The sequence below is a fragment of the Delphinapterus leucas genome, chromosome 6 (assembly GCF_059928025.1).
Source record: "Delphinapterus leucas isolate spDelLeu-1000000601 "Yukka" chromosome 6, BTC_Dleu_Yukka2, whole genome shotgun sequence".
Taxonomy (NCBI): domain Eukaryota; kingdom Metazoa; phylum Chordata; class Mammalia; order Artiodactyla; family Monodontidae; genus Delphinapterus; species Delphinapterus leucas.
In genome coordinates, this window is record NC_143134.1 from 18,292,536 (window position 1) to 18,315,805 (window position 23,270).

The window sequence follows — 23,270 nt, forward strand, 5'->3', positions numbered from 1 at the left end:
GAATGGCTGCCTAACTGCCCCCACAGAATCCAAGAATAATTCAGTGGTTTTCTTTCTTTTTTTAACTTTGAGCTTTAAAACAATCTCAGATAAAAAAGCACGTGAAATGTGTCGTTAAACGAATCTTAGCAAATTAAGAGTCCGAGAACGTGTTAAGTCCACCGACCACGTTAACTTCTTGGAGGGTATACCTTGGACTAGAGCTTTTGTCCTTTATGCAAAAGACACCAAGTGACTGCCAAAAAGGAAGAGTAAGGATAAGCTGGTTCAAAAAACACAACAGGTGAAAGGAGAAAGCAGGGGGCTGGAGGCCACAGACAGACCACAGGTGGCTGGGGAGACTGGATGAGGTAGCGGATTCCCGCGGGAAAAACTGGCTTCAGTATCTGAGGACCCGGGGTTCGCCCCTTCCCTACCACCGCCCCGCTCCCCCTCCCTTATCGCACCTTTCCGCTTCTGCCTCATCTCTCCGCTGTCGTAGCAGCCGCCACCCCAGACAATGTAGCGCTACCCACTCGGACCTCTGGGAAAATTAACAGCCACAAAGCAACCCTGTCCTGTCGTAAAATGACGATCAATCTATCGTAAAGCTGTTCCCAGAAGACAGCGCGCGCAAGGGTCCGCCCAGCTTCCCTGCAGCTGCTCGCAGAGCTCCAGGAGGCGGGGCAAAGCTGCGGCCCGGGCGAAGCAGGCTGGAGTCTAAGGGCTGTAGGGTTCCCTAAGGGCAGCTTGGGCATTAGAAACCGCGATCTGGGCAGCACAGCGACAGGACAGAGCTTATGGACAGAGGCTGTGCCAGGAAACCTAGATAAGAGGGTGGATGTGGGTGGTCTCTAAATAAAGGTGGAGGAGCCCAGGGTGCGTTGCGCCCAGGGTGGCTGGGCGGGAACGTGAGTGGGGATCGCGGGAAACTAGATTCAGAGCCTGGAAGAGACCATGCAGGAATCAAGTAACGATCTGAGGTTCAGGCTCTGACGCCAGTGGATCCCCCTGGTCTCAGATGAATGGCGCGTTATCAATAACCATCATGAAAGCTCTGGAGGTCTCTCCAGAAAAACGCACACACGCACAAAGTTTTGTAGTGTTTGCAGGCAGGACTTGGAATCATGTTTTCCTGAAACCCATCCATGATCTCCTTTGTTCATGGACCAGAAATTAAGAACGCCGCTCGTTAATAAAGACAGGAATCTGTGCTGTTTCCAATTGCTTACTTTCCACTAGAACTGAGGTACCTCCAAGTCTTTGACCTCACCATGACACTGAAACTGTCCTGGTCTTTTGACTGCCCAGCAGGACAAATTCAGTAGCATTTATGTGTTCTTATTGTCATCCTAGTACCAAGTGACATAAGTTAGCTACTTAGGAAGTCTTTTATGATAGGACCCTCCACACTCTGAGTTTTTCTTCTGCTTTTTCTCAATCCTGTATATCATCTCAAAATATTGGTGTACCAGAGGGGTCACTTCTCAGCCTTGTCTTCCCCAACGTGATCCCCAGAGTACCAGAGCTTTTAAACACCATCTGTCTGATCCCATTTTTATAGTCCAACTCCAACTTCTTCCCTATTTGACATCTTGTTAGATCTGCATGTCTGATATGTATTGGAAACTTAACATGTCCCAAAAGGAACTCTGCTTTTACTTCAGTTCTGTTCTTTCCCCAATCTTCCTTAAAATGAAGACACCATCCTCTACCTCATCACTCTTTTACCTCACACAAGAGAAAGAGATGGGTAGTACATTTGTAGATTTTAACTGATAATTGGAAATGTAGTATTTGAGCTAATATTTGATATGCAGATATCTGGGGGAAGAGTATTTCAGACAGAGGGAACACTTAGAGCAACGGTCCTAGGGAGAGAGGATGCCTGGTGTATTCAAGGAAAGTAAGGAGGCTGCTGTCAGTTGAGCAGTGAACCAGGGGAAGTGTAATAGAGGTCAGAGAAGTGATGGGGTGCAATGGGGGACACTGCAGCTCAGGTAAGACCTTGTAGGCCAGTGTAAAGCCTTTGCCTTTTACTCGGCACATGAGGAGCCATTGGAGAGTTTTTAGCAGAGATATAATCTGATTTATAATTTAAAAGTACCTCTATTTGCTGTGTTGAGAATGGACTGTAGGGAGGAAGGGTAGAAGTAGGGAGATCAGTTAGGTGGCTGTTAGCATACCTATGCCGGGGATTCCCAAACTTTGATGCACATGAGAATCACCTGGAGAGAAGTGAAAAATCCTGGTGCCCAGGTCACATCCCAAACCAATTAAATCAAAATCTCAAGGGGGTGGCAGCCAGGCATTAGTATTTTTTAAGATCCTTGGGTGATTTCAAAATGCAGCAAAGTTTGGGAACCGCTGAACGAGGCCAGGGATGATTATGACTTGAATCAGGGTAGTAAGCAGTGGAGGCAGTGAGGCGTGTTCCGATTCTGAATATGCTTGGAAGATTTCAACAAGACTTCCCGACAGCCAGATGTGGTATGTGGGAGAAAGACAGGCATCAACATCATGGGTGACACGGAAGCTTTTGGACTGAGGGACTGGAACTGTGTAGTTGCCCTGAGCTGAAATGGGGAAGATTGTAGGTGGAGTGGGGTTTGCGGGGGGAGTGTGGGGGGCTTAATTTTGATGCATTGGGTTTGGGATGCCTAGTGAGCAGTAAGACACGACAAAGATTGGGGCTGGAGATAATCAAGTGAGAGTTGTGGGCATATAGGTGATATTTAAAGCCATGAAACTGGGTGAACGTGGAAAAGAAAGCGACCAAAGATTAAGCTCTGGGGCATTCTATTATCAGCAGGAAAGAGAAGTAACTAGAAAAGAAGGCTGAGGAGGTGCCTCCAGGGAGGTTGGGAAGAAAACTAGGCAAGTGTGGTTCCTGGAAGCCGAGTGGAAAAAGTGTGTTAAGGAGGAGGGAGTGATCCACTGGGTAAAATGCGGCTGATGGGTCAAGAAGAGAGGAGAGTTGAAAATTAACTAGGGTCACCGGGGACTTTGACAAGAACAGTTTCACAGAATGGTAGAAGTGAAGGCTTGACTGGAGTGGGTTGATGATTGAAAGGAGAGAGACTTGAGACAGTAAGTTTAGACACAACTCTTGAGGGGGTTCGCCATAAAATACAGAGAAATGCGACAGTAGCTGGCAGGGAAACCGGGGTCAGAGGGAATGTTTGTTAAAATGGAATAAATAACAGCATGTTTGTGTGCCGATGGGAATAATCCAGTGGAGAGTGAAAAGCTGATGAATGAAGAAGGGAAAGTACCTCGTCCTGCGGTTGGAGAGAGGGGGTGGGATCTGGTGCACATGAGAAGGGATTAGCTTTTGATGGGCACATGCGTAGGTAGTTCATCCATTTACAGGCTGGAAGGCGGAGCAGGTGATGCAGATCCTGAGAGGTGGTTGGGTGTGATGGTGGGGCTCTGTGGAAGTTCTCTTTCAATTGCGTCAGTGGTTCCAGTGAGTTCAATAAAAATTCAGCCTGGTAGTTTGCCCAAACTTCTAACTGAGCATTCAGGACCTAGCGTTCAGATGTCCAACAGCAGGTGTCAAGGACCCAGGCAGCTTTAAAAAGGACCAAAATTGGGCTTCCCTAGTGGCACAGTGGTTGGGAGCCCGCCTGCCAATGCAGGAGACACGGGTTCGATCCCTGGTCCGGGAAGATCCTACATGCCGTGGAGCAACTAAGCCCGTGTGCCACAACTACTGAGCCTGTGCCCTAGAGCCTTCGGACCACAGCTACTGAAGCCCGCGCGCCTAGAGCCCGTGCTCTGCAACAACAGAAGCCACCGCAACGAGAACCCGCGCACAGCAACGAAGACCCAACGCAGCCATAAATAAATAAATAAATTTATATATATAAAAAAAGGACCAAAATTAATGTCAGTTATTAGGTACTTTAGTAGCACCTCTGATTAAGAATACAGTTACCTGTTGAAGCAGAGAAACAGCCAGTAGAGGGAGAGCTCAGCACATATGTCATGAATATAAGGTATGATTTTGCCCAGAGATAAGTAGATCCAACACTAACGATGTTATTCACGCTGATTTTCTTTGTTTTGAACTTTATATTGGTATTTCTATGGTTTTCTTATGGATAAGGCAGCCATCTTGCTAAAAGTTCAAAGCAATTTTTAAGACCACATTCTTTTTGACCTTTTTGCTTTCTGAATCCCCACTTTGGACTAAAAACATACCTACAGTTACCGAGGGTTATCCTAGTAATGACTGACTCTGTCTTTGAGGGTCAAACACTACCTGAAGCTGAAGGTTAAAAACCATATTTTTCCCCTGTACTTGATGTGATTTTTTGGGTTGTCAGATATAGCAATGTGGAGTAGGTTCTGCTTTCTTCTCCTGGACAGCGTTTTAAAAATACTTGTTTTTCTGTTTTGTTTTTTAAATATGGATGTAAAATTTAAGTTCCAGAAAGAGTTATTTAAAACTGTATGACATTTCTACAATCAAACAATCCAATGTTGTATGGGTTTCGGTAAATTTCAAGATTGTGTATCAAGAATCAGTTTATCTTCATCATCTCATATTATCCATCTCTCCCAGTTGTCTTGTATTTGGCGGGGGGAGGGAAATGAGTACTTTGTCTCTCTTGGGACGGGGGCATTTTTCCTCTCTTGCTCATGTAAGTCAGATCCATCTGAATAATTCTCATCCTCAAAGAAAGAATGCTGCAGGATGGATCCTGCAATCTATTTGGAAGGGAAAAATGACTAACCTGTAGGGATAGGGCAGAGAAGAAAGAATATAAGAGCCCCAGTTCACATACAATTTAAGTTTAAATGAAAGAGGCAAATAGCATGAATCAGTTTCTGAGGGGGGAAGTCATCATAAATAGCCCTCAGATGACAAATTAGTTTCACTTCTGCTTATTGGTAAATGTGGCTTTGTGACTGTGGCTACAAAGGGCTCTATATCCTGGCTGGTTCCACATACCGAGACCAAGGCAAAGAAGCTGCCACTGTCTTCTTTTGGGAATCCTGGAGCTGAAGCAGAAAAAGTGACGTCTGGTAAGTTGTTTCTCTTATGCAATTTACGCTGTAACTTATGGTTGCTTAAAAAAATAGCTTTAGATTTATAGAAGAATTGAGACGATAGTACAGTGAGTTCCCATAGAACCCACACCCAGTTTCCCCTCTTATCTTACATTCGTATGATGCATTTATTATAATGAATGAACCAACATTTATAATATTATTATTAACTAAAGGCTATCTTTATTCAGATTTTCTTAGCTGTTACCTAATGTCCTTTTTCTGTTTTAGGATCCCATCCAAGACACCATATCACATTTAGTTGTCATGTCTCCTTAGGCTCCTCTTGGCTGTGACATTGTTTTTGATGACCTTGACAGTTTTGAGGAGTCCTGGTCAGACATTTTGTAGGGCTTACCTCCATTGAGAGTTGTCCTTTTTTTCTCAGGATTAGACTGGCGTTATGAGTTTAGGGAGGAAGATTACAGAGTTAAAAGTCTCATTAACTTCGGCAAGTTTGAGGAAACAATATGAGAGGATTCAAGTTCATTTCCTTAGAATCTGATAAAGTACGTAATGAAAATGTCTGCTTATTTTACTGACCTATTCGCCTGGGGGAGAAGGATGGAGGCGTGTCATCCCAATGCCTTCTCTACTGTATCTGCCTCCCAGGGCTGTGCTTCTGATATTGCACACGTTTGCTGATGCATTAATGCTCAAAACAGAACTCTTTTCCTTTGGGGGTTTGAAGGCCCTTGTTTCACTTTTGCCTCTAAGCTAACGTGTTTAAATTGTTCCTTTGGAATGTACCTAGTCTGGAAGAGCAGTGCAATGTCCAATAAAGTGGCTAGGAAATTTTGCCAACACCAGAGGTATTTAAGATTTAAAAACAGAAAGGAGATAAATCCTAAACGTCATCAACATTCCATCATTTTATTTAGGATCTCCTCCTTGCCCTTATTTCATTCTTCAGCTACCTCCCTGTGAGAAGGGTACAAGACTCTACCAAGTGCATAGAACCTTCAAGGCGACTGGTCAATGGGGACAAGAATGGGGGTGTCAGTTTATCATTAAGGTGGCATCTGTTCCCCCCAAAATAAATAGACTTTGCCTGGGTAAATATTCGTACTGATTTCGTGTTTAACTGTCTTCACCAAATATTCTGAAAGACAATTACATTTGTACAGATGCATAAGTGTCTGTAGACCAACTATGCATGCAATGTCACATTTAGTCCCCACGATGAACTCCAGACATAAGTATTTTTAATTCTCATTTTATACTTTGATAAACTGAGGCTCAGAGAGATTAAGTGATTTGTTCAGTGTTACATTGAAATACCAGAGCAGGATCTCCAAATCCAGGCATTCTAACTCCAAAACCTGAGTACTTCCCACTACACCACTCCCAGTCTGGAATATAAGCTCTGGGCGTGGGCACACCTTGCCCATTTTCTTCCCTGATGTGTCCCCAACACCTAGAACAGTGCCTGGCACACAGTCGACACTCAACAGATATTTATTGAATGAATGAATATAATTCCTGCCATTATTAATGACACGCCTCATTCATTCAACAAATATTTATTCAGTGTTTACTAAGCACTGAGCACTTCCCACATTTGTTAAAAGTGGGGCATAAACCAATGTTAATGATCAAAATGCCCCTTCAAGGAACTTTGCTAATTGAAGCATTTAAATTTTTTCCTATCAGTGTTACCTTGGGATGGTGGATAGGGGACAGAAATGAAAGGAAAACAAGAATCATGTCGGGAGGGGTTAATGGGAAGCAAGGGAAGGTGGGATGAGATTCTGACTAAAGGAGGAGAAGAAACCTGGACGCTTGTCATTCTTAATAAACACATGCAGTTTGCCTCGGACACGGACTGAAGGCAGTGAAATGTACTACTCGTTCCCCACCTCACCACACACGCACACACCCCGCACACAGTCTGGCTTGTTTTCTTCTGAGGGCATTGAAGAATTTGCAGACAGTAGCTTCAGCTGGAGCCCCTAAGCACAATTTTTATCAAGTTCCCACTCTCCCTGCTACTCAACAGCCTTCACTCCCCGAATGCCTTCATCATGCATTAGAGGGAGCCCCTCATTTGTGGGCACTGTTCCCTCATTCTCCTACTCTTAAGCTCCAGAGACTTTGTTTAAATAGTACCACTTAGAGGCTGCTTGGTGGAATGAAGAGAACACGGAACTTGGACTCACTACGTTACCTTGGACAAGTCCCTTCCCCTCTCTGGGCCTCAGTGTCCAAATCTGTAGAAGGGGCTCAAGAGCATTATTTAATTCCACTACATGAAGCTGTTCTAGTATAGGAGTGACCATTGCATTTGTGTCACCTCTGTTATGTTCTCTTAAGAAAAAAGGCAGTAAGCAAACACAAACAGAAGGAAAGGAGAGCAAGAGAAGCAAGAAAAGGTGTCAATAGTCACAATTATTTGACAGGAAACTGGTTCTGTGCAACCTTCCCACATTTAGATAAATATGCAGAGAGTCTCATTTAAAAGATGCTATTCTTAGGCTCAGTGCACACGAATGTAAATAAGTACTAAGAGAAAAACTTAACTGTTAACCACACAGTTGAAATACAAGTGAAATAAACCACACATAAAAAGCTTGCCCGTGTGAGCAATACATTTGTACGTTTTCAACTGCTCCTCTACAGAAACAAATTTTCACAAAATATACCATCGTTGCTACCTCTCTTTGGTGGAAAGTGGAGCCCAACATAATTTGAGGAAGGACTATGGGTCTTTTGCTCTTCAAAGCAAAATGAACCTGAAATGACCATAATCTCAGCTGTGCTGCTTTTGATGACACAGGAGCCCTAGTTATTGGTAACAGTCTTGGTTTCCATGGCAAGTGACGTTTCAAAATAAGAACTTAATCCTTTTGGCTCCCAACTAAATCAGAGAACATTCGCACCTTAAGGACTAGTTCAATTTATAGATGGGAAAGCTAAGGCCCAGAGTGGTACAATGATGGGTCTCAAGTCCTATGGCTCCTCTGATTTTGGCAAAGCCAGAACTGGAAACTGCCACACCTGATTTCAAGCTTAATGCCCTTCCCACCATATCATTTAGTTTAACTCAATGGCTATATACTGAGGGGCTATACCACACTATCTCCTATTAATTGATATGTTTGTCTATAGGTTTTCCTCTGTAAGTGCTTGGCATTTATTTCATTCTGCCTCTTCAGCCTTTTAGTAAACGATCCCTTTCCATTTTCCGGTGTCTTCGTTTATCAATCTAATGGGCCCTTTCTGCCAGTGTTGGAACATTGGCAGAAGGAATAAATGAAGCAGAATTCACCACAACCACAACTCAAATAATTTCCAGTTTCCCCAAATTTCAGTTAGGGGTCACACATTACTCCTATACTGGTACCATAGATGCTTTATAGTGGGAGGCTCATGGTTTGGTGTGCATTGCAAGCAGCTAAACCCAATCTAACCCCAGACAGTTACATGCCAATAACCCTTGCTGGCCACTGTGCACTGTTGATTTAATCAGTAAAGTCCTGTGACCCTGGGGAGCCCAAAACTGCCCATATTCTAGAATTTGGCGAACACGTCTGCTTGTACTCCAAGCCCTCTTCCGTCTTGGATTGAAGGGCCTTAATCTCAGTGTTCAAATGGTGGTAACACTTAGCAACTTGTTAGTTCTCTGGGGCTTCATCCGGCTTCTCTAACTGTTCCTGGCATTTGACTAGCAGAATAAGCTGTCCTGAAGGCCTACAGTGGATCTGTCCCCTGGGAGGACCACACATGTTGTTTTGTTTCCAGTGCCCACTGTGATATGATGCCTAACATTTTGTGTGACTATGGCTCATGGAGCTGCTGTCTTCAGAAAACAACAGATCTCTTTCTGAGGGGCAATTCCCAGTTCCTCATCTAAAGTTATTGATGACATTACCATATTTTTTCCTCCTAACTCGCCTAGGTTTTGATGCGGTTTAGCATTTCTAACTCAGCATTTCCAATCAGGAAACTCTCATGAATTTTAGTGACCTCGTAGAGCCCTCCCACCACCAGCTTTACTGGTGACCATTTCAAGCAAGAACACAGCATCTTGGGATTTAAAGAAGCCTTAAAATCCATCTAGTCCAATGCTATTATTAGGTTGCTGTACCAGTAAAGGTTTAGACACCTCTGGGGCAGAAAATTTGTTACATTCCATTTTGGACAACTCTGACTACCAGAGAATGTTCAGCAAAAATATGCTTTCTCATACTTTACACCTAGTGGATCTAGTTCTCCCTGCTTGGGACCACTGGAAACATGCATCGTCCATCTTTTATATGCAGCTCTAAGGTCAAGTATTTGAAGACCACTACGAAGTCCTCTCCCTGTCTTCTGCCTTAGCCTGTGTCTTCCCTTCCTCAAGCCGAGCATTCTCAGTTCCTATGGAGCAGTCCTATCAAAATGAATTTGATTTTAAAACATCCTTTGGTATAGAATCTCATCAAAAGCTTCCCACCACGATTTCCTTCATTCAGTCATTCAGCATTAACGTCAGTCATTGCACTTCATGATAGAAATGCAGCATTGAAATCAATGCACTATGACCTGAAATAGCTCACGGTTCAGTAAAGAGGAAGAGACATAAAGGAAGCATAGCAAGCATCATAGCACAGATGTCCTTGGAGCAGTGGTGACACAAGAAGGGAATGAATGGGAATCAGGACACAGTTGCACAGAGGAAATACTCAAACAAGATCTTGAAGAAAGAGTAGGAATTCACCAGGAAGAAGAGGGGGAGGGTACCCTACACAGAAGCACGTTTCTTCTTGGATTCCCTGCCTCGGAGGACCGCAAGGAGTTTGGGGTGGTCTGAGAGGGAGGCTCAAGATGAAGAACGGAGATATGAGGAGCTCTAGTGAAGGCTCAGGACCTTGTACATAGTACGGTTCACCCCACATTCAACAAAAACCCACCAAGTACAGAAACCATTTGTTTGGTTTGATACCCATGATGCAAACTAAGAATAAGAGGCTCTTTCGACTGATGAGTGGTGATTTTTGTTTGGGGGTAATATGTAAACGAGGCGCCGTCTCCACAACTAACGGCCTGTGGGTCTAGTCGGGGTTGACAGGTCAGGTGGGCTTTTGCATATTTCAGAAGGGCTGGTGACTCTCTGCTTTTGAATTACGCGGCTGAGTGATCCAAATAGCAACATCAGAAGTGGAGAAGAAGCACAGATGCCCCCCAACTTGTGTCCCTCAGATTCTCCTCAATGTGTGGGGACAAAGAAACGCCAGGGGAGCAGGGCCCACTGTTCTGAGCCTTTACGGACCCACTTCTCCCTCTGTGCCCAAGCCTGTGTGTCCGGGACTAGAGACAGGTTGGATCTGGCCCTTCTTTTGGAGCACTTCTCCTTCTCTCCACCCACCCTGCCACCCGCAGATGCCCCATGAGGTGGAGCTTCTCGTAGCCCCCAGTAGGGGTGTCTTCCTGATTGAAGTGTTGGGTGGGCTGGTGAGGAAGATCCAGAGACCCTAGTTGTTGCACCTCTCCTCCCCCACTCAGGGCAACTCCAGGGGGCCCCAGGAGTATCAAATATTCCATCCAGCTCCCAGACACTTGCTGAGACCTCCTGGGACTCGACATCACTGGCAAAGGAGTTCAAGGGTTACCTGATGGGGGCGCCGATGTCTCCCAAAGCAGCAAAGCTATATAACTTCACCTTCAAGGGTCTGGTCACTAGAGGTTTATTCTCTTTTCAGAGTGAGTTGCCTTAAAGATCTCAGTCTTTTCAGTTTAAAGTTCTACGGATACAACTACTGTTGAAAACCAATACTCAAACATGGATTTTTGTCATATTTAAACCAATGTGTAGTGAATTCGCTGTTGTGATGGATTTGAAAATAAATTAGAATGGCCACCGCCCTTTAGAAGCTTGGAATCTACCTGGGGAGACAAAGTGTAAGCAAAATTACATGTTATTTTTGGTTTTTTCTTTGTATTTACAATTTCTGCAGTCTACCCCTCCCACCTCCACCCTTGTACTTTGCGTGCATGTTTTTTCAGGCTGACGCTCTAAGTGGACAAAAGCAGGTGATACACACAGGAAATGGCAGAAACTGAAGATTGTGTGGGTCAGGAGCCACATCCAGGTAACATCCCTACAATATCACCTGATGAAATGAATGGGGACTATTTACCATTATATAATCAAGGGCAAACGTATTGAGACTGTATTGAACTACGGTCATTGTTCCTTGCTCTTTATTCAGAAGCTGCTTTCTCACGACACATTTTTAACAGTGAATGGACATCAATTATTTCAGTAACAACTAAAATACCCCATTCATAGTACAGTGGGTTGTCTGACCAGCAGTTACATTTGTGATCCCCTCTCCTTTAAAAGAAGGTTCCAGGAAACCATCTTGGGTTTTCTGGGGGTAGCCCTCTCAGAACGGGCAAGGTGAGCCCCTGGAATCACTGCAGGTGCTTTCCTTAGAAGGAGAGTTGTAGGGTGAACAACACTGGAGTCTGTGAGGGTGGCCCCCCTTCCTAGAAGGCTGGGTGTAGGGCCCCCGGAGACAAGGAGGGAACCTTCCCTCGGAAGATGCAGGGGAGTAACCCCTATGTGCAGAAAGCAGGGTGTATCACATCCTTCGTGTTTTGAGAATTGAAGAGGAAAAATTGCTTCACTCCTGGGGATGAACTCCTTTAAGGGCAAGGGATCAGTGTTTCTGGGTCAGTGGGGTAGTGCTAGCATCTGAGACGTGGCTGGGCATGAAAACTGAAGGAACTGCAACTCTGGGGACCCCTTGGTTGAGGTTAGCCCTGAAGGCGTGGGGCGTTCTGCTGGGAAGATCTGCGGCAGGTGCTGGCAACGGTCTGGATCAACACAGAGCCTGTATTGAGAGCAGTTGTCAAAAGCGACACCTTGTGGCAACAAGAAGCAACAGCAGCAGAGACTAAGGTAGACTTCTTTGGATTGCTCCTACTCACCCCTCTGCCCTTCTTCGAATAAATCAGTGTAAAATGCTGGAAAAGGCGAGGGAGTGCTTGAGCAACTACAGGGACGAATGAATGTGGCCAGTTCACACCAATTCACTCCGGTTACAGTTTAATGTAAAACCACTACCCTTAAGTGGTTTAAATCCCAGATGAAGTACTTTTTCCTTTCCATGTGGTTTTTCATTTTAGAAATTGAAGGAAAAGTTTAAAACCTTGCTGTTTTATCTGACTTCTCAGCGTTTGCTTTAGTTGAGAAATAAGCTTCCAAACTTTGATCAGATTAATTGCCAGTCTTTACAAAATTGAAATAAAGGCCAGGATACATGGGCTGTACTGAGACTCTTTGGTACATGTGGCTAAGATACTGTGCAAACGTTGTTTACACAAGAGAGTTCCCGAGTTACAGAGTCAAGATCAAGGCCCTCCATCCTTTTACTTTCTTTCCACAGGCAGGGTGGAAACACACTGGAATTCCAAGACACTGTTTATAACATGTACTAAATTGTTCTTCAGCTGGCCGCTGGCCACTGGCCGCTGGCCTAGGGGCCCAAGTTGCATGTTGTTTTTTTTTTTTTTAATGGTTAAAAATTATTTGCTTTATTTTGTTAAAACTTATTGGCAGATTTTCTAGAATTTCACTTGATAGCTTCAGTCATGACATATTTATAACTCTAAATGTTTTTCTTTTCCACACTCTGAGATCATGGATAAAATAGAAGAATAAGTTACAGACATCTTCCACAATATTAAACCATAATGTATAATAATTTAAAGTATTAAGACTGTAATTGTGTGTCAAAAAACATTGGACTTGGAGTTTACATCCTTGGCTTTTTGTTCTTGCTGTGTCATTTGCTAGCTCTGTGCCCGTTATAACAAGTCACTTGATCTCTCTGGAACTCTACATCTCAATTCATACATATTTTACATTGTTTTCCAATGTAAAATCCTGTGATTCTGTCACCCCCCCTACTATCAATATCTAGGTTCAAAAGTTTAACCTACAGTGTATTCCCTTACTTAAGCTAAATTATTAAAGTTAGCTATTGATATTTGCATATTATAATCAAATAATCTGGGGACTTTGGAAAACCTTATCTGGCTCCACTTTTTTTTTAACTTTTTATTTTATATTGGAGTATAGTTGATTAACAATGTTGTGTTAGTTTCAGGGGTACAGCACAGTGATTCAGTTATACAGATACATGTATCTATTCTTTTTCAAATTCTTTTTTCCCATTTAGGTTGTTACGTAAGATTGAGCAGAGTTCCCTGTGCTATACAGTAGGTCCCTGTTGGTTGTCCATTTTAAATACAGCAGTGGGTACATGTCCATCCCAAACTCCCTAACTAGTGGCATGTTCTTCTTTCTTCTTTGCCCATTCCACTCCGGCATAGCCACTGAGCCAGCAACCCCTTGGTTGTTTCTAAGGCAGTCCTTAGACTGAGCCAGGATAACTTCTTTGAGTGGAGCTCACTCGTAAAGTTAGAATGTCTGAGAGAGAGGGTCTAAGGACAAGTTCTCTCAACTCCCTGTCACTGTGTGAGCATGAGGGCGCGGAGATTCGGGCTTTGGCAGACAGCTCAGGCTGTGCTGCAGTACTCTGTGGGGTGTGAACTGGCTCCAGAACACAGCAGAATCTGTGCTGGAAGATGCGAGGCCGAGGCCGCCTGAGTTATCTGGGAGACCCGCGTCCGCAGGCCAGTGGCAGAGGCTGGGCCTTCTGCTCAGGCTGCCACCCTGGGTCCCTGAGCGAAACTCCCTCTCTGTGGTTCTTGAAGGAGTATGAACCCTGTGTCATGTTCGGTTTGGAGGCCTCACGCCCTTTTATGAGCTTAGAGAGTATGACTCTTGGGGTCACCTGTTTTTCCAGGTCACCTCATGGTCGTTTCCTAAGGCCCACGCCAGCCCCAGGGGCACTGGGTTAGAACCATTTCCAACAATCTTGACTCCAAAGACCCCACCTACTGCCCCTTTCTAACCAGGTGAATCCTGCCAGGGGAGTGTTTTCTAAAACTCACCCAAACACACAGTTTTGGTTACACCCTTTCCTGAGGTTTATGGACCCTTCCAGTTCTTCACTTCATAACTGATGGAAGCCACTAAAGTGAATAAAGCTCTGCAGAACTACAAAGATTTGCTTCTTGGCAATTTTTTTTTTCTCACCCATGTAAGGAAGTGGCTGCTAATGTCTTTCAGTGAGGAAGTGGGAGGAAAGCCCCCCAATTTAACCTCTGAAGGATGTCCACTGGGAGGGCACCCTCCAAAACGCTTGTATTACTTATATGGATATTTTTGTCAGCTGACTCATTTTACAGATGAAGAAACTGAGGCTCCGGGAGAAGAAGAGATTTGCCGTGGTCACGTGGCCTGTTCTTTCCTCTGATTCTGCTCCCAATCAATTTCCCTGTTTGAAAAGATCTCCTAGGGGCCTTTCTCCACCCCCACGCTGAGCCATCTTGGGCTTCTCTTTACACCCTTGGCACTTGGTGAAGAATATCGAGCCATTTTGTCTTCTCAGGATTCCCAAACAGGAACTTTTTATGTCGTTTCAACTTATTTTCTGGGGGAGATATGTTGGACTCTGCGTTTTGGAACTAGATGCAGAGTCCTGGGACTCTGGGAATTAGGAATGGCCCAACAGGGCTGCTTCTGAAATGAGCTCCCGGACATCCAGGGCTGGCAGGGGTCCTCCTAGACTCTTTGGGTTTGTGTATCGATAGAGGTCAGGCAAACACAGTGACCCCTGAACAACGCAGGGGTTAGAGCGCACCCTGCTTCGAAGTCAAAAATCTGCATATAGTTTAAAGGTCAGCCGTATACTATGCCCCCAAGACCTATAGTTTTATATAAGCTCTGTTTATCTCTAGTTGATGATGATTTCTTTAAAGAACCAATGAAAAAAAGAAGACGGTCAGATCGAGACCAGCGGTTCCGAGCGTTTCCCTCTGTGGAACAAAGCACCCTTAAGGAATGTGAGTGTCACGAAAGGGCTCTGCCACTTGTTTTAATGTGGCTCTGTTCTTTTCCAAATGTGTTAACAGGCTCAGAGGAAGAGAAGGTTACATTGAGAAGCAGGATGGGACATCTCCGAATGATCCCGATCCAAAAAAGGAGGCCTCCTAGTCTCTGCAGAGATAATGTAATATGACAGTTTATCTCTCAGAATCTGGATAGGAGGCTTGTTACAAAAATAATCTCTTCTTGGTTAGAACTGTGAATGAAAAATGGTTGTTTTGGTTCTTTCATGGGTATTTATATGATGTCCTTGCATTTTTTTTTTCTTTTTATGACCACAGGAGAGAAGAATCTAGAAGGGCTACAGCCCATGGTGAAGCCTATGTGACTTCTGTTACACTGAGCCTCAGAGCAGGCTGGCTTCATGCGATGCCCTCATTATCAATGATTGCTGTCCCACAAGCTATTATCTCTTATGTCAGATAACTTGTTCTCTTGTTTAATTGGCTTTTCATTTCTTTTTCTTTTTTTTTTTTTTTTTTACTTTCTCTGTAATATTGAGCAGATTCCTCTTGTGGAGACCAAGTACTTGATCCCTGCCAGGTACGTCCCGGCTAATACATCTCTGTTGATTCCAGATGAAAAACTGGAGTCACGGACGAGAAGGGTTTTGAGCAACACTTACCAGAAACTCATTCAGTCTGTGTTCCTGGATGACAGCATCCCTAATGGTGTCAAGTACCTCATGTGAGTCTGACATCAGCTACCATCAGATCTTACTTGGATGTCTTTCCTTAGGCGGTGGTAGGTGCTTTTCTCCAACAATGAAAGGGAATTTTCAATTAAAAACAGAGCAAAGAAAGCCAACAAGTTCTGTAGCTACGGGCCATTATTGTTATTTCCGATAGTTACCATTCATTGAGCTGTCACTGCTGCTAGGTGACCTGCTAGATACTTTATATATATCAAATTTCGTTTAAGTGTCCCAATACCCCTATAAAGTAGGAGCCATTATTATCACCCCCATTTTGCAGAAACGGAGGCTCTGAGAGGCCAAGACATTGACCAAGGTCACACGGTTGGTAAGTGAAAGGGCCTGGAATCCAGCCCAGGCTGTGGGACTCTGAGCCTGTGCCCTCAATGGCCTGTGCCCAGCTCACTAGAAGGACTTGAGTGGTGTCAAGGCCGCATCTCCCACCCAGTAAGACTCTTCATGTTGCTCCTAATAACACTTCACCTCTGCATAAACTTTATTTCTAAGATCAAGACCATGTCATTTCCATGGAACACAAATAAGGAGACCTCATATCTATATAGACATTGTAGAGTTTGTGTAGAATTATCATTACCAAGTATTTGTGCATAATCTCGTTTGATCCTCATGACAACTCTGTATAGTAAACAGGGATGAATATTCCCCTTTGACCAGGGAGAGAACAGAGATTCAGAAAGATGCGGTGACTTGCCCAGGATTAGAACTCAGTTGTTTTTTGTTTTTGTTTTTGTTTTTGGTACACGGGCCTCTCACGGTTGTGGCCTCTCCCGTTGCGGAGCACAGGCTCAGGACGCGCAGGCCCAGCGGCCACGGCTCACGGGCCCAGCCGCTCTGCGGCACGTGGGATCCTCCCGGACCGGGGCACGAACCCGCATCCCCTGCATCGGCAGGCGGACTCCCAACCACTGTGCCACCAGGGAAGTCCCTAGAACTCAGCTGTTTTGTGTTCTGTTCTGATGATCTCCCCACTATGCTTCGATAACCGTGACAATGAGCATTTTTAAATCGATCTAGAAATAGGCTTCTTGCCTTGATTGAAAAACCATCACTGGACCCAATCTACATCGGATTCTTTGGAAGCACTGGGGCTGGGAAGAGCTCCCTGATCAATGCCATCATCCAGCAAGCCATGTTTCTGCCAGTGTCTGGAGAAAGTATATGTACATCATGTATTGTTCAAGTGAGTTCAGGCTGCTGCGAGCAGTATGAAGCCAAAATCCACCTACTCTCCAACCAGGTAAGTGTTGCCTCCCTCCCTCCCTCCCTGTCATCCTCCCTCTCTCCCTCCTTTCCTTCCTCCTTCCTTCTCTTTCATCCTTCTTCCTTTTCTTTCCTTCCCGCCCCCTCTCAGAGACTAACATTATGTTCCTTGTAAATATAGCTCACGTCTTCGTTAAACGAAAAGAACACAGTACAGAATGAGAAAGTCCAACAGAGCAAGATGGGGGTTCTAGTGGGTCCTGTCTCAGCTCTTTATGGGACTTTGGGCAGGACGTTTCCCTCTTTGGGTTCCTGTTTCCTCATGGACAAAACCTGGGGGTTGGATTAGATGATCCCTGATGGGATTAGGTGATTTTAGATTTCCTGGGTATGCAGCCCCCTGCCCTCCACGGGGACGATGGATTTCTCTCTTTGTCAGTGTCTTCTGTATCTGTGTCCTGGGGGGCTTTGGCCCCCACTCTGCCTTGGCAGGAGTGGAAGCAGGAGCTGAAGAACTTGACGAAACTCCTGCACAGGCCTGAGCAGCTGGGCAGAGAAGAAGAGGATGCCTGGGACAGGGACGATGCAGTGGAGGAAGCCATTTGGAAGCTACAAATGGTTTATGGAAACGGGGTGGAAAGGAAGAGCTATGAGGAGTTACTAAGGGCAAAGCCCAAAGGAAAGATCCCCACCTCCAGAGTCATCACCCTCAAGGCGGAAGAGGTGGGTTCAGAACGTCTTTATCTTTTCATGAGTCTCAAGGATAACAGTTGAATCCCTTTAGGGGATTTGCGCAAGGCACAGTGTTCTTATTGGAAATAAGTTGATACCAAAATCAGAAGTATCCATGAGAAAGTGGTTTTTCATTATTTATGGCTGTCAAATGGGAATTTTTAGTGTCTGAATGGGGAGTTTTTGTTCACAGGAAAGACTATTTACAGTTACTTGAAGATTAATTAAGGATGCTTTTGGTGGCAAATAATTTAAAAAATAAGCCCAATTTTTAATGGCTTAAACAAATAGGGATTTATTCATTTTCTCACATAAGGAGTCTGGGGGCAGTTGGGTCTGTGGGTTGGTTCAGTGGCTCAACCATGGCCGCATCTCTCTGGTTCCCCTGACCTTCCACATCTGTTGCCTCATTGTAACAAAATTGCTACTGAAGTGCTGGACTTCACAGCTAGCTTCATGGAAGGAAGACATGGATAAAAAGGTGGCACCAACCACATCTCTTCTTTCACTGGGAAGTAAAAGCTTTCCTAGAAACACACCCAACAAATTTCCATGTAGACTTTCTTGTTCAGGACTGAGTCACATGGCCTCTCTGAGCTGAAGGAGAGTCTAGAAAAAACAAGAAGCAGACTTGCCAAGATTGGCTGAGACCAATCTCAACCCACTGCCTTCTACAATAAACACACAGTCAGGATGCTGCTGGTGCAGGTGAAGGGCAGGATGGATGCAGGATGTGCACCTAGTAGAACAATGCCCTCTTCATTTTTATGATCAATATTCATTTTATTTAAATTAAAATTCAATTTTAAATGAAACCAGAATACATGGGCAACTAATCTGTAACTTATTAATGTTGTACATTTAAAAACCTAGTGTTTCTTGCATCTGAAAATTCACCTTTAATATATTGTTATTCCATTTGTAAATCTGGCAATTTTTGTATGAAACAAGAACAATTACTTACACCTGTTTCTAAAATTTAACGTTCAATTATCTCCTAAGTTTACCATAGAAAAGCCTCCTTTCAAAGTTAATGCTACTTACATAATTAATCAACATTTCTTTTTATAGTTCAAATTTAATATATTTGATTCTCTCAAAAAAATGGAAATACTTGACCAGGCATACTTAGAAGTCAAATGAATTAAACCTTTCAAGGCACTTAGCTCTTATATATCTAGAAAATGGAACAAATGTAGTAGCCATTTCTTATATTTAAATGGCTATTATAGTTAAAACGCATTATGCTCCTAATATCTAAAACACAGACCGAGCACGTCCAAAGAAATGTAATGATGATAAAACTGGCTACTTTATCTGAATACACACAACTTACACCACGGTATCAATATAATATTCATTTCTTCACTACTCTGTATTTAGAAATATCCCTTCCCGGTGTTACGAATTTACCCATGGAAACAAGAGGAACAGAATTAACATCTCCATGAATGAGGGTACAAATTCAGAGTTTGGGTCAGGGATTGTAGGCTGGGGTGAGAGAATCTGAGTTTCCCTCCCAGCATGACTCGCCTCCACCAGTTTATTGAGTGGAGCCCTCTTCTTACAGAAAGCCCGTGCTTTTTCTTTTATGTTGCTCTTTTTGTATCTCCTTTATATTTTAATCAAAATATCTTAAAGAACTTTTATCATTTCCTCTCTCACAATTTCCTGTGATTCGATTAGAATCGATGAAACCTCTTACCCCCTACCCTGCAATTAAATCAGATTGCAACAAATCCTCTGACTTAATCTCAACTCTCTTAAGAATTTACTTTATCTTTCTTTCAGGACCATTCTGTAGATATTTATTAACAATGACTACCGTGCATCCCAAATCTTCTCTCCCCTGAAGTATCCCATAGAGATTCGCTGCCATATATAGTAGCTGGCATGAAGATGTCATGGTACCAAGATATGTTTCGTGAAAAACAACAGGCTAAGGGTGATCCCCCATCTCACCCACCATCACGAAAACATCCTGGAAATGCCTATATGTCAATATATTTTTTTGGTACTTGGAAGATAAATTTTTAAAATCTTTTTGAAGATCAACTTCAATTTTCCATCTGGAAAATATGCTCACCATCTCACTATCCATTTTCCACAGTCAGGGCTTTCTGGTAATGAACATGCTCACATTAACCATGTGGGAAGAATCCTCTCTCTCAAATTTAGAATATTGCATATGACTTCCATTAATTTTAGAACTGGAATGGAATTTAGAAGATACACTCATTATCCAGTGAAGCCTGTTCTAACTGACTTTGTTTTCTGCATGTGTCAGTTAAGGAACTTGAACTTCCTGATCTCCAGCGTCCTTTCTGGTTCTGAGTCTAGACCCTTCCAGGCTGGATCTGAGGCCTCCTGGTGCCTGTTGCCCAGGTGCTGCTTTTCACGTTTCTCAGTGGACCTTTGGTGAAACTGAGTCACAGTCCATTCAGGGTAGATGTGCTGGGAGAATGTCTGGTGTGTGTGACCTGTTACCTGTCCCTCTTCCTCAGGCAGGAGAGCTGTCTCTCAAGCTGGACCCCTACATCCGGACTCAGAGGAGAGGCTGGGATGAAGGATCAGCTGAGACACAAATCTGGCCCTTGATCAAACTGGTGGAAGTGACTCTTCCCAAATCGGAGCTGATTCCAGAAGGCATTGTGCTGGTGGACATTCCAGGCACAGGCGACTTCAACAGCAAGAGGGACGAGATGTGGAGAAAGGTGATTCTCTTTCCTATGGCTTTGTTCCCTCTCTCCTCAACTCCAGCACCCTTTCTAAAGCAGCAAAGAATGCTCTGCTTTCCGCTTACAGGATTTTATGAGCTCATCGGAGTTAAATTCTTCCACGTTCTAAGCCTCAGGGCAATGGCAGGATATGGTTGGCCAGAGAAATTGGGGAGGGAGGAATCATGAGTATGTGACAGATGAAAAGGGCCAGCAATAAAGTTGTCCAAGAGTGAGCAGAGGAAACAAGGACAGAGCAGGAGAGGGAGGCCCAGATTTGGGTACAAAGCAGAGAAGCCAATAGCCACGCACCAAGGAACCAGGAGGCTGCTCCCATGTTTGGTTGTAGGGAAGAGAAACTCACTAAAGCAAATCCCAAGTCAAGAAGGGTTAATCAAAAGGCTATCAAAGGATCTCACGAGACACAGCCAGGCCCCAGGACCACCTATCAGGCTGGAAGCTGCTATTTTCTCGCTCATCCTCTGCCTGGTCTCTTGTGACCCTGTTTCTCTTTGTGCATCTGTCAGCTGAGTCCTGCTTCTCCCTTAGCCATTAGCGCCAATGTTGTGGAACAGGACCGCCTTAGCTGCGTCTCTGAATGACACTGCTGTTCCTGTGCCTATCACTGTCTGACTATAGTCTCTATGTCTTTTAGTTCAAATTCCTCAGAAGGAAAATCTGATCAATTACCACCCAGCTAAGGATCAACTCTCTCTGGATTAAGTATCCATCCCTAGTTTAGTCAGCTGTGCCTGAAGGGGGTCATTGAGATGAAAGTAGGTAGGAGTTCAATTCCCAGCAAATGGAGCATAAGCTGATCGGACCCCCCCCACCCCCAGATGTGTCTGCAGCCAGAGAGTTAAGCACTAGGGCAGTTTGAGCTGTACCTAGTGATAAGATGCTGGGGGATTTTAAAGAATTTATCTCTTTGTTAATTTGCTTTCTGTTCATCAAACACATACAATATGTAAGACTATGTACTAAGCACTGAGGATGCAAAGATTATAGCTAATAATAATGAGAGCTGAGCTAATTTTATAGCTCATAACCCATGCAAGAAGGCTCAAGAGCCTCTCTGCTGTCAACCTCTACTATATCCTACATGATAAACAACACAAAATGAAGAGTGAATGAACAGGTACAGAACATGACCTTATATGTTAAGAAGCGTGTGTGTGTGTAATGTTTGCAAATGCACGGCAAAAGTCAGATCCTGCCTTCTGGTAAGATACATACCCAACTGTTAAGAGCAGCTTCTGTGTTTCCTACAGCTCTTTACTACAGACACCTCTGTATTGTTTGTATATTTTGCCTGAACATGTATTATCTTTAAAACTAAAAAGACGAAAACAAAATAAAACAATGTGAATGAGAAGCAGAGCCTTCCCTCAAGGGGCTTAGAGTCTGCTAGGAGAAATGAAACACGCAGATGACGAAATACGTGGCAGAAAATGATGTAAGAGAAGCACGAGGAGCTATGAGCTCTCAAAAGTCGAAATCACCTCCAACCAGAGAGCTCATTCCTTCAACAAACAGCCACTGAGCATCTCCTCAATTTTATGATAGGCTCTGGACGGACGGAGACAAAGTCCTTGCCCTTGGAAGGCTCGTAGTCCAGAAGGGAATGAAACACACTAATGAACAAACCCCGTTACTTAAAAATGAGAGCACAAGGTGATGACTTCCTTTGGGAGGTGGGTGAGGCTTCAGAGTGGATACAGATGCTCAGCCTCCACCACGTAGAGGAGGCAGGTGGGAGTGGGACCCTGAGCACCGTTTGCAGTATTTGCGGAGCCCAGAGGGCTGAGGGCATGGGGGAAGGATGGAGAGAGGCGCAGAAGCCAAGCCTGGGAAAGGTGGGGTGGGCTTTAATACCATGCTTCCTGGGGAAGTTCGGAGGACAGGAGGGACTCGGGTGAGTGACAGAGAAAGAAAGGGCGTCTTAGAAGGAGCTCAGGAGTGCAGGGTGGGAGGGAACACGGGGCACGGGACCAGAGCCAGAAGGGACTGGGAAGGAGGGCCAGTGTCTGTGAGTCACGATCAGTGCAGTGGCTGCCGAAAAACTCACTGCGGGCCCACTGCTTCTCTGTTATAGGTAGACTTTAAATTCAGCAGATTTGCGCTAAACGAATGACTGTGGGCCGGGGGAGCTTTGTGACTGTGGTTTCCAATAAAGATCAGGATGACAGCTTACAGATACTCAGCCTATGCCCTGATTTTACAGATAAGGAAATGGAGGCTCAGAGATGGGAAGTCATTTGCCCAAGACCACACATCTACTGAGTGGCAGAATTTGAACCAGAGAGCAGGTTCCTACCTTTCCAGCGGAGACTCTGTCTCTCACCCCCCAGGACATCCCCTAACAGTTCTTTAAGGGGGAGGCAGTCCCAGCATCCTTCACCCTTGGTGGTCTGCTCAGGCCTGGCCGGGAGAGCCTTTGTCTCTGCAGGGTTTCAGCTCTGGGAGTGGAATCGCCAACCTCCTCTAGTTCCAGGCCAGTCCCAGGGAGCGACAGCCTGAGGAGGTGGCCGGCCTCGCTCACAGGATGGAGCCGTGGCTGCTGCCAGTTCAGGTACACTGGGCAGCTTATCAAAGGCCGCTCAGAACAGAGGAGCTCTGAGGAGGTGGGGCTGAAGCGAAGTGATGGCCCCCAGGCTGCTCTGCTTGGTCGCAGCTCCCCTCCGTGCTTGTGGTTTTGTGATATCCTCTCATGAGAAGTTACTAGAGACTCCCCTCCTTCCAGGGAGAGCAGAACACGATGCCTCGCCCCCACCTCCCCAGCTGCCCAGCAGTACCTTCCCTACACTAAAACCATTAAGAGCTCAGACGTCCGCGTGCTGCCTGAGTCACCTGACCTCTTGGAGGCCCATTCTCATTGTGGGAAGGGAGGAGGGCGGCGACGGCAGGGGGCCATCCTACCCACTCC

The 23,270-nt window shown here is 44.7% G+C and overlaps 2 protein-coding genes across 17 annotated transcripts in view; one reads left to right on the plus strand and one right to left on the minus strand.

Annotated features, from left to right (window-relative positions):
• The window catches only part of ELP3 (elongator acetyltransferase complex subunit 3), a 115,143-nt gene extending 114,593 nt beyond the window's left edge, over positions 1 to 550 (minus strand). For both annotated transcript variants that reach the window (XM_022594970.3, XM_022594969.3), the window contains exon 1: positions 447 to 550. In XM_022594970.3, the coding sequence (XP_022450678.1) occupies positions 447 to 465 (19 nt within the window). In that variant the 5' untranslated portion in view covers positions 466 to 550. The remainder of the gene's footprint in view (positions 1 to 446) is intronic.
• A 4,214-nt stretch (positions 551 to 4,764) lies between these two features.
• Positions 4,765 to 23,270, plus strand: part of NUGGC (nuclear GTPase, germinal center associated) — a 47,749-nt gene continuing 29,243 nt past the window's right edge. For 3 of the 15 annotated variants that reach the window (XR_002647527.3, XM_089912765.1, XM_022594979.3), the window contains exons 1-7: positions 4,766 to 5,013; positions 10,832 to 10,917; positions 11,023 to 14,937; positions 15,559 to 15,667; positions 16,710 to 16,932; positions 17,388 to 17,618; positions 20,132 to 20,341. Coding sequence is in view for 14 of the 15 variants with exons in the window: in XM_089912765.1 (XP_089768891.1) it covers positions 14,787 to 14,937; positions 15,559 to 15,667; positions 16,710 to 16,932; positions 17,388 to 17,618; positions 20,132 to 20,341 (924 nt within the window). In the remaining variant the exon portion in view is untranslated. The other 12 variants (XM_022594972.2, XM_022594974.3, XM_089912771.1 and 9 more) reach the window with 12 other exon arrangements.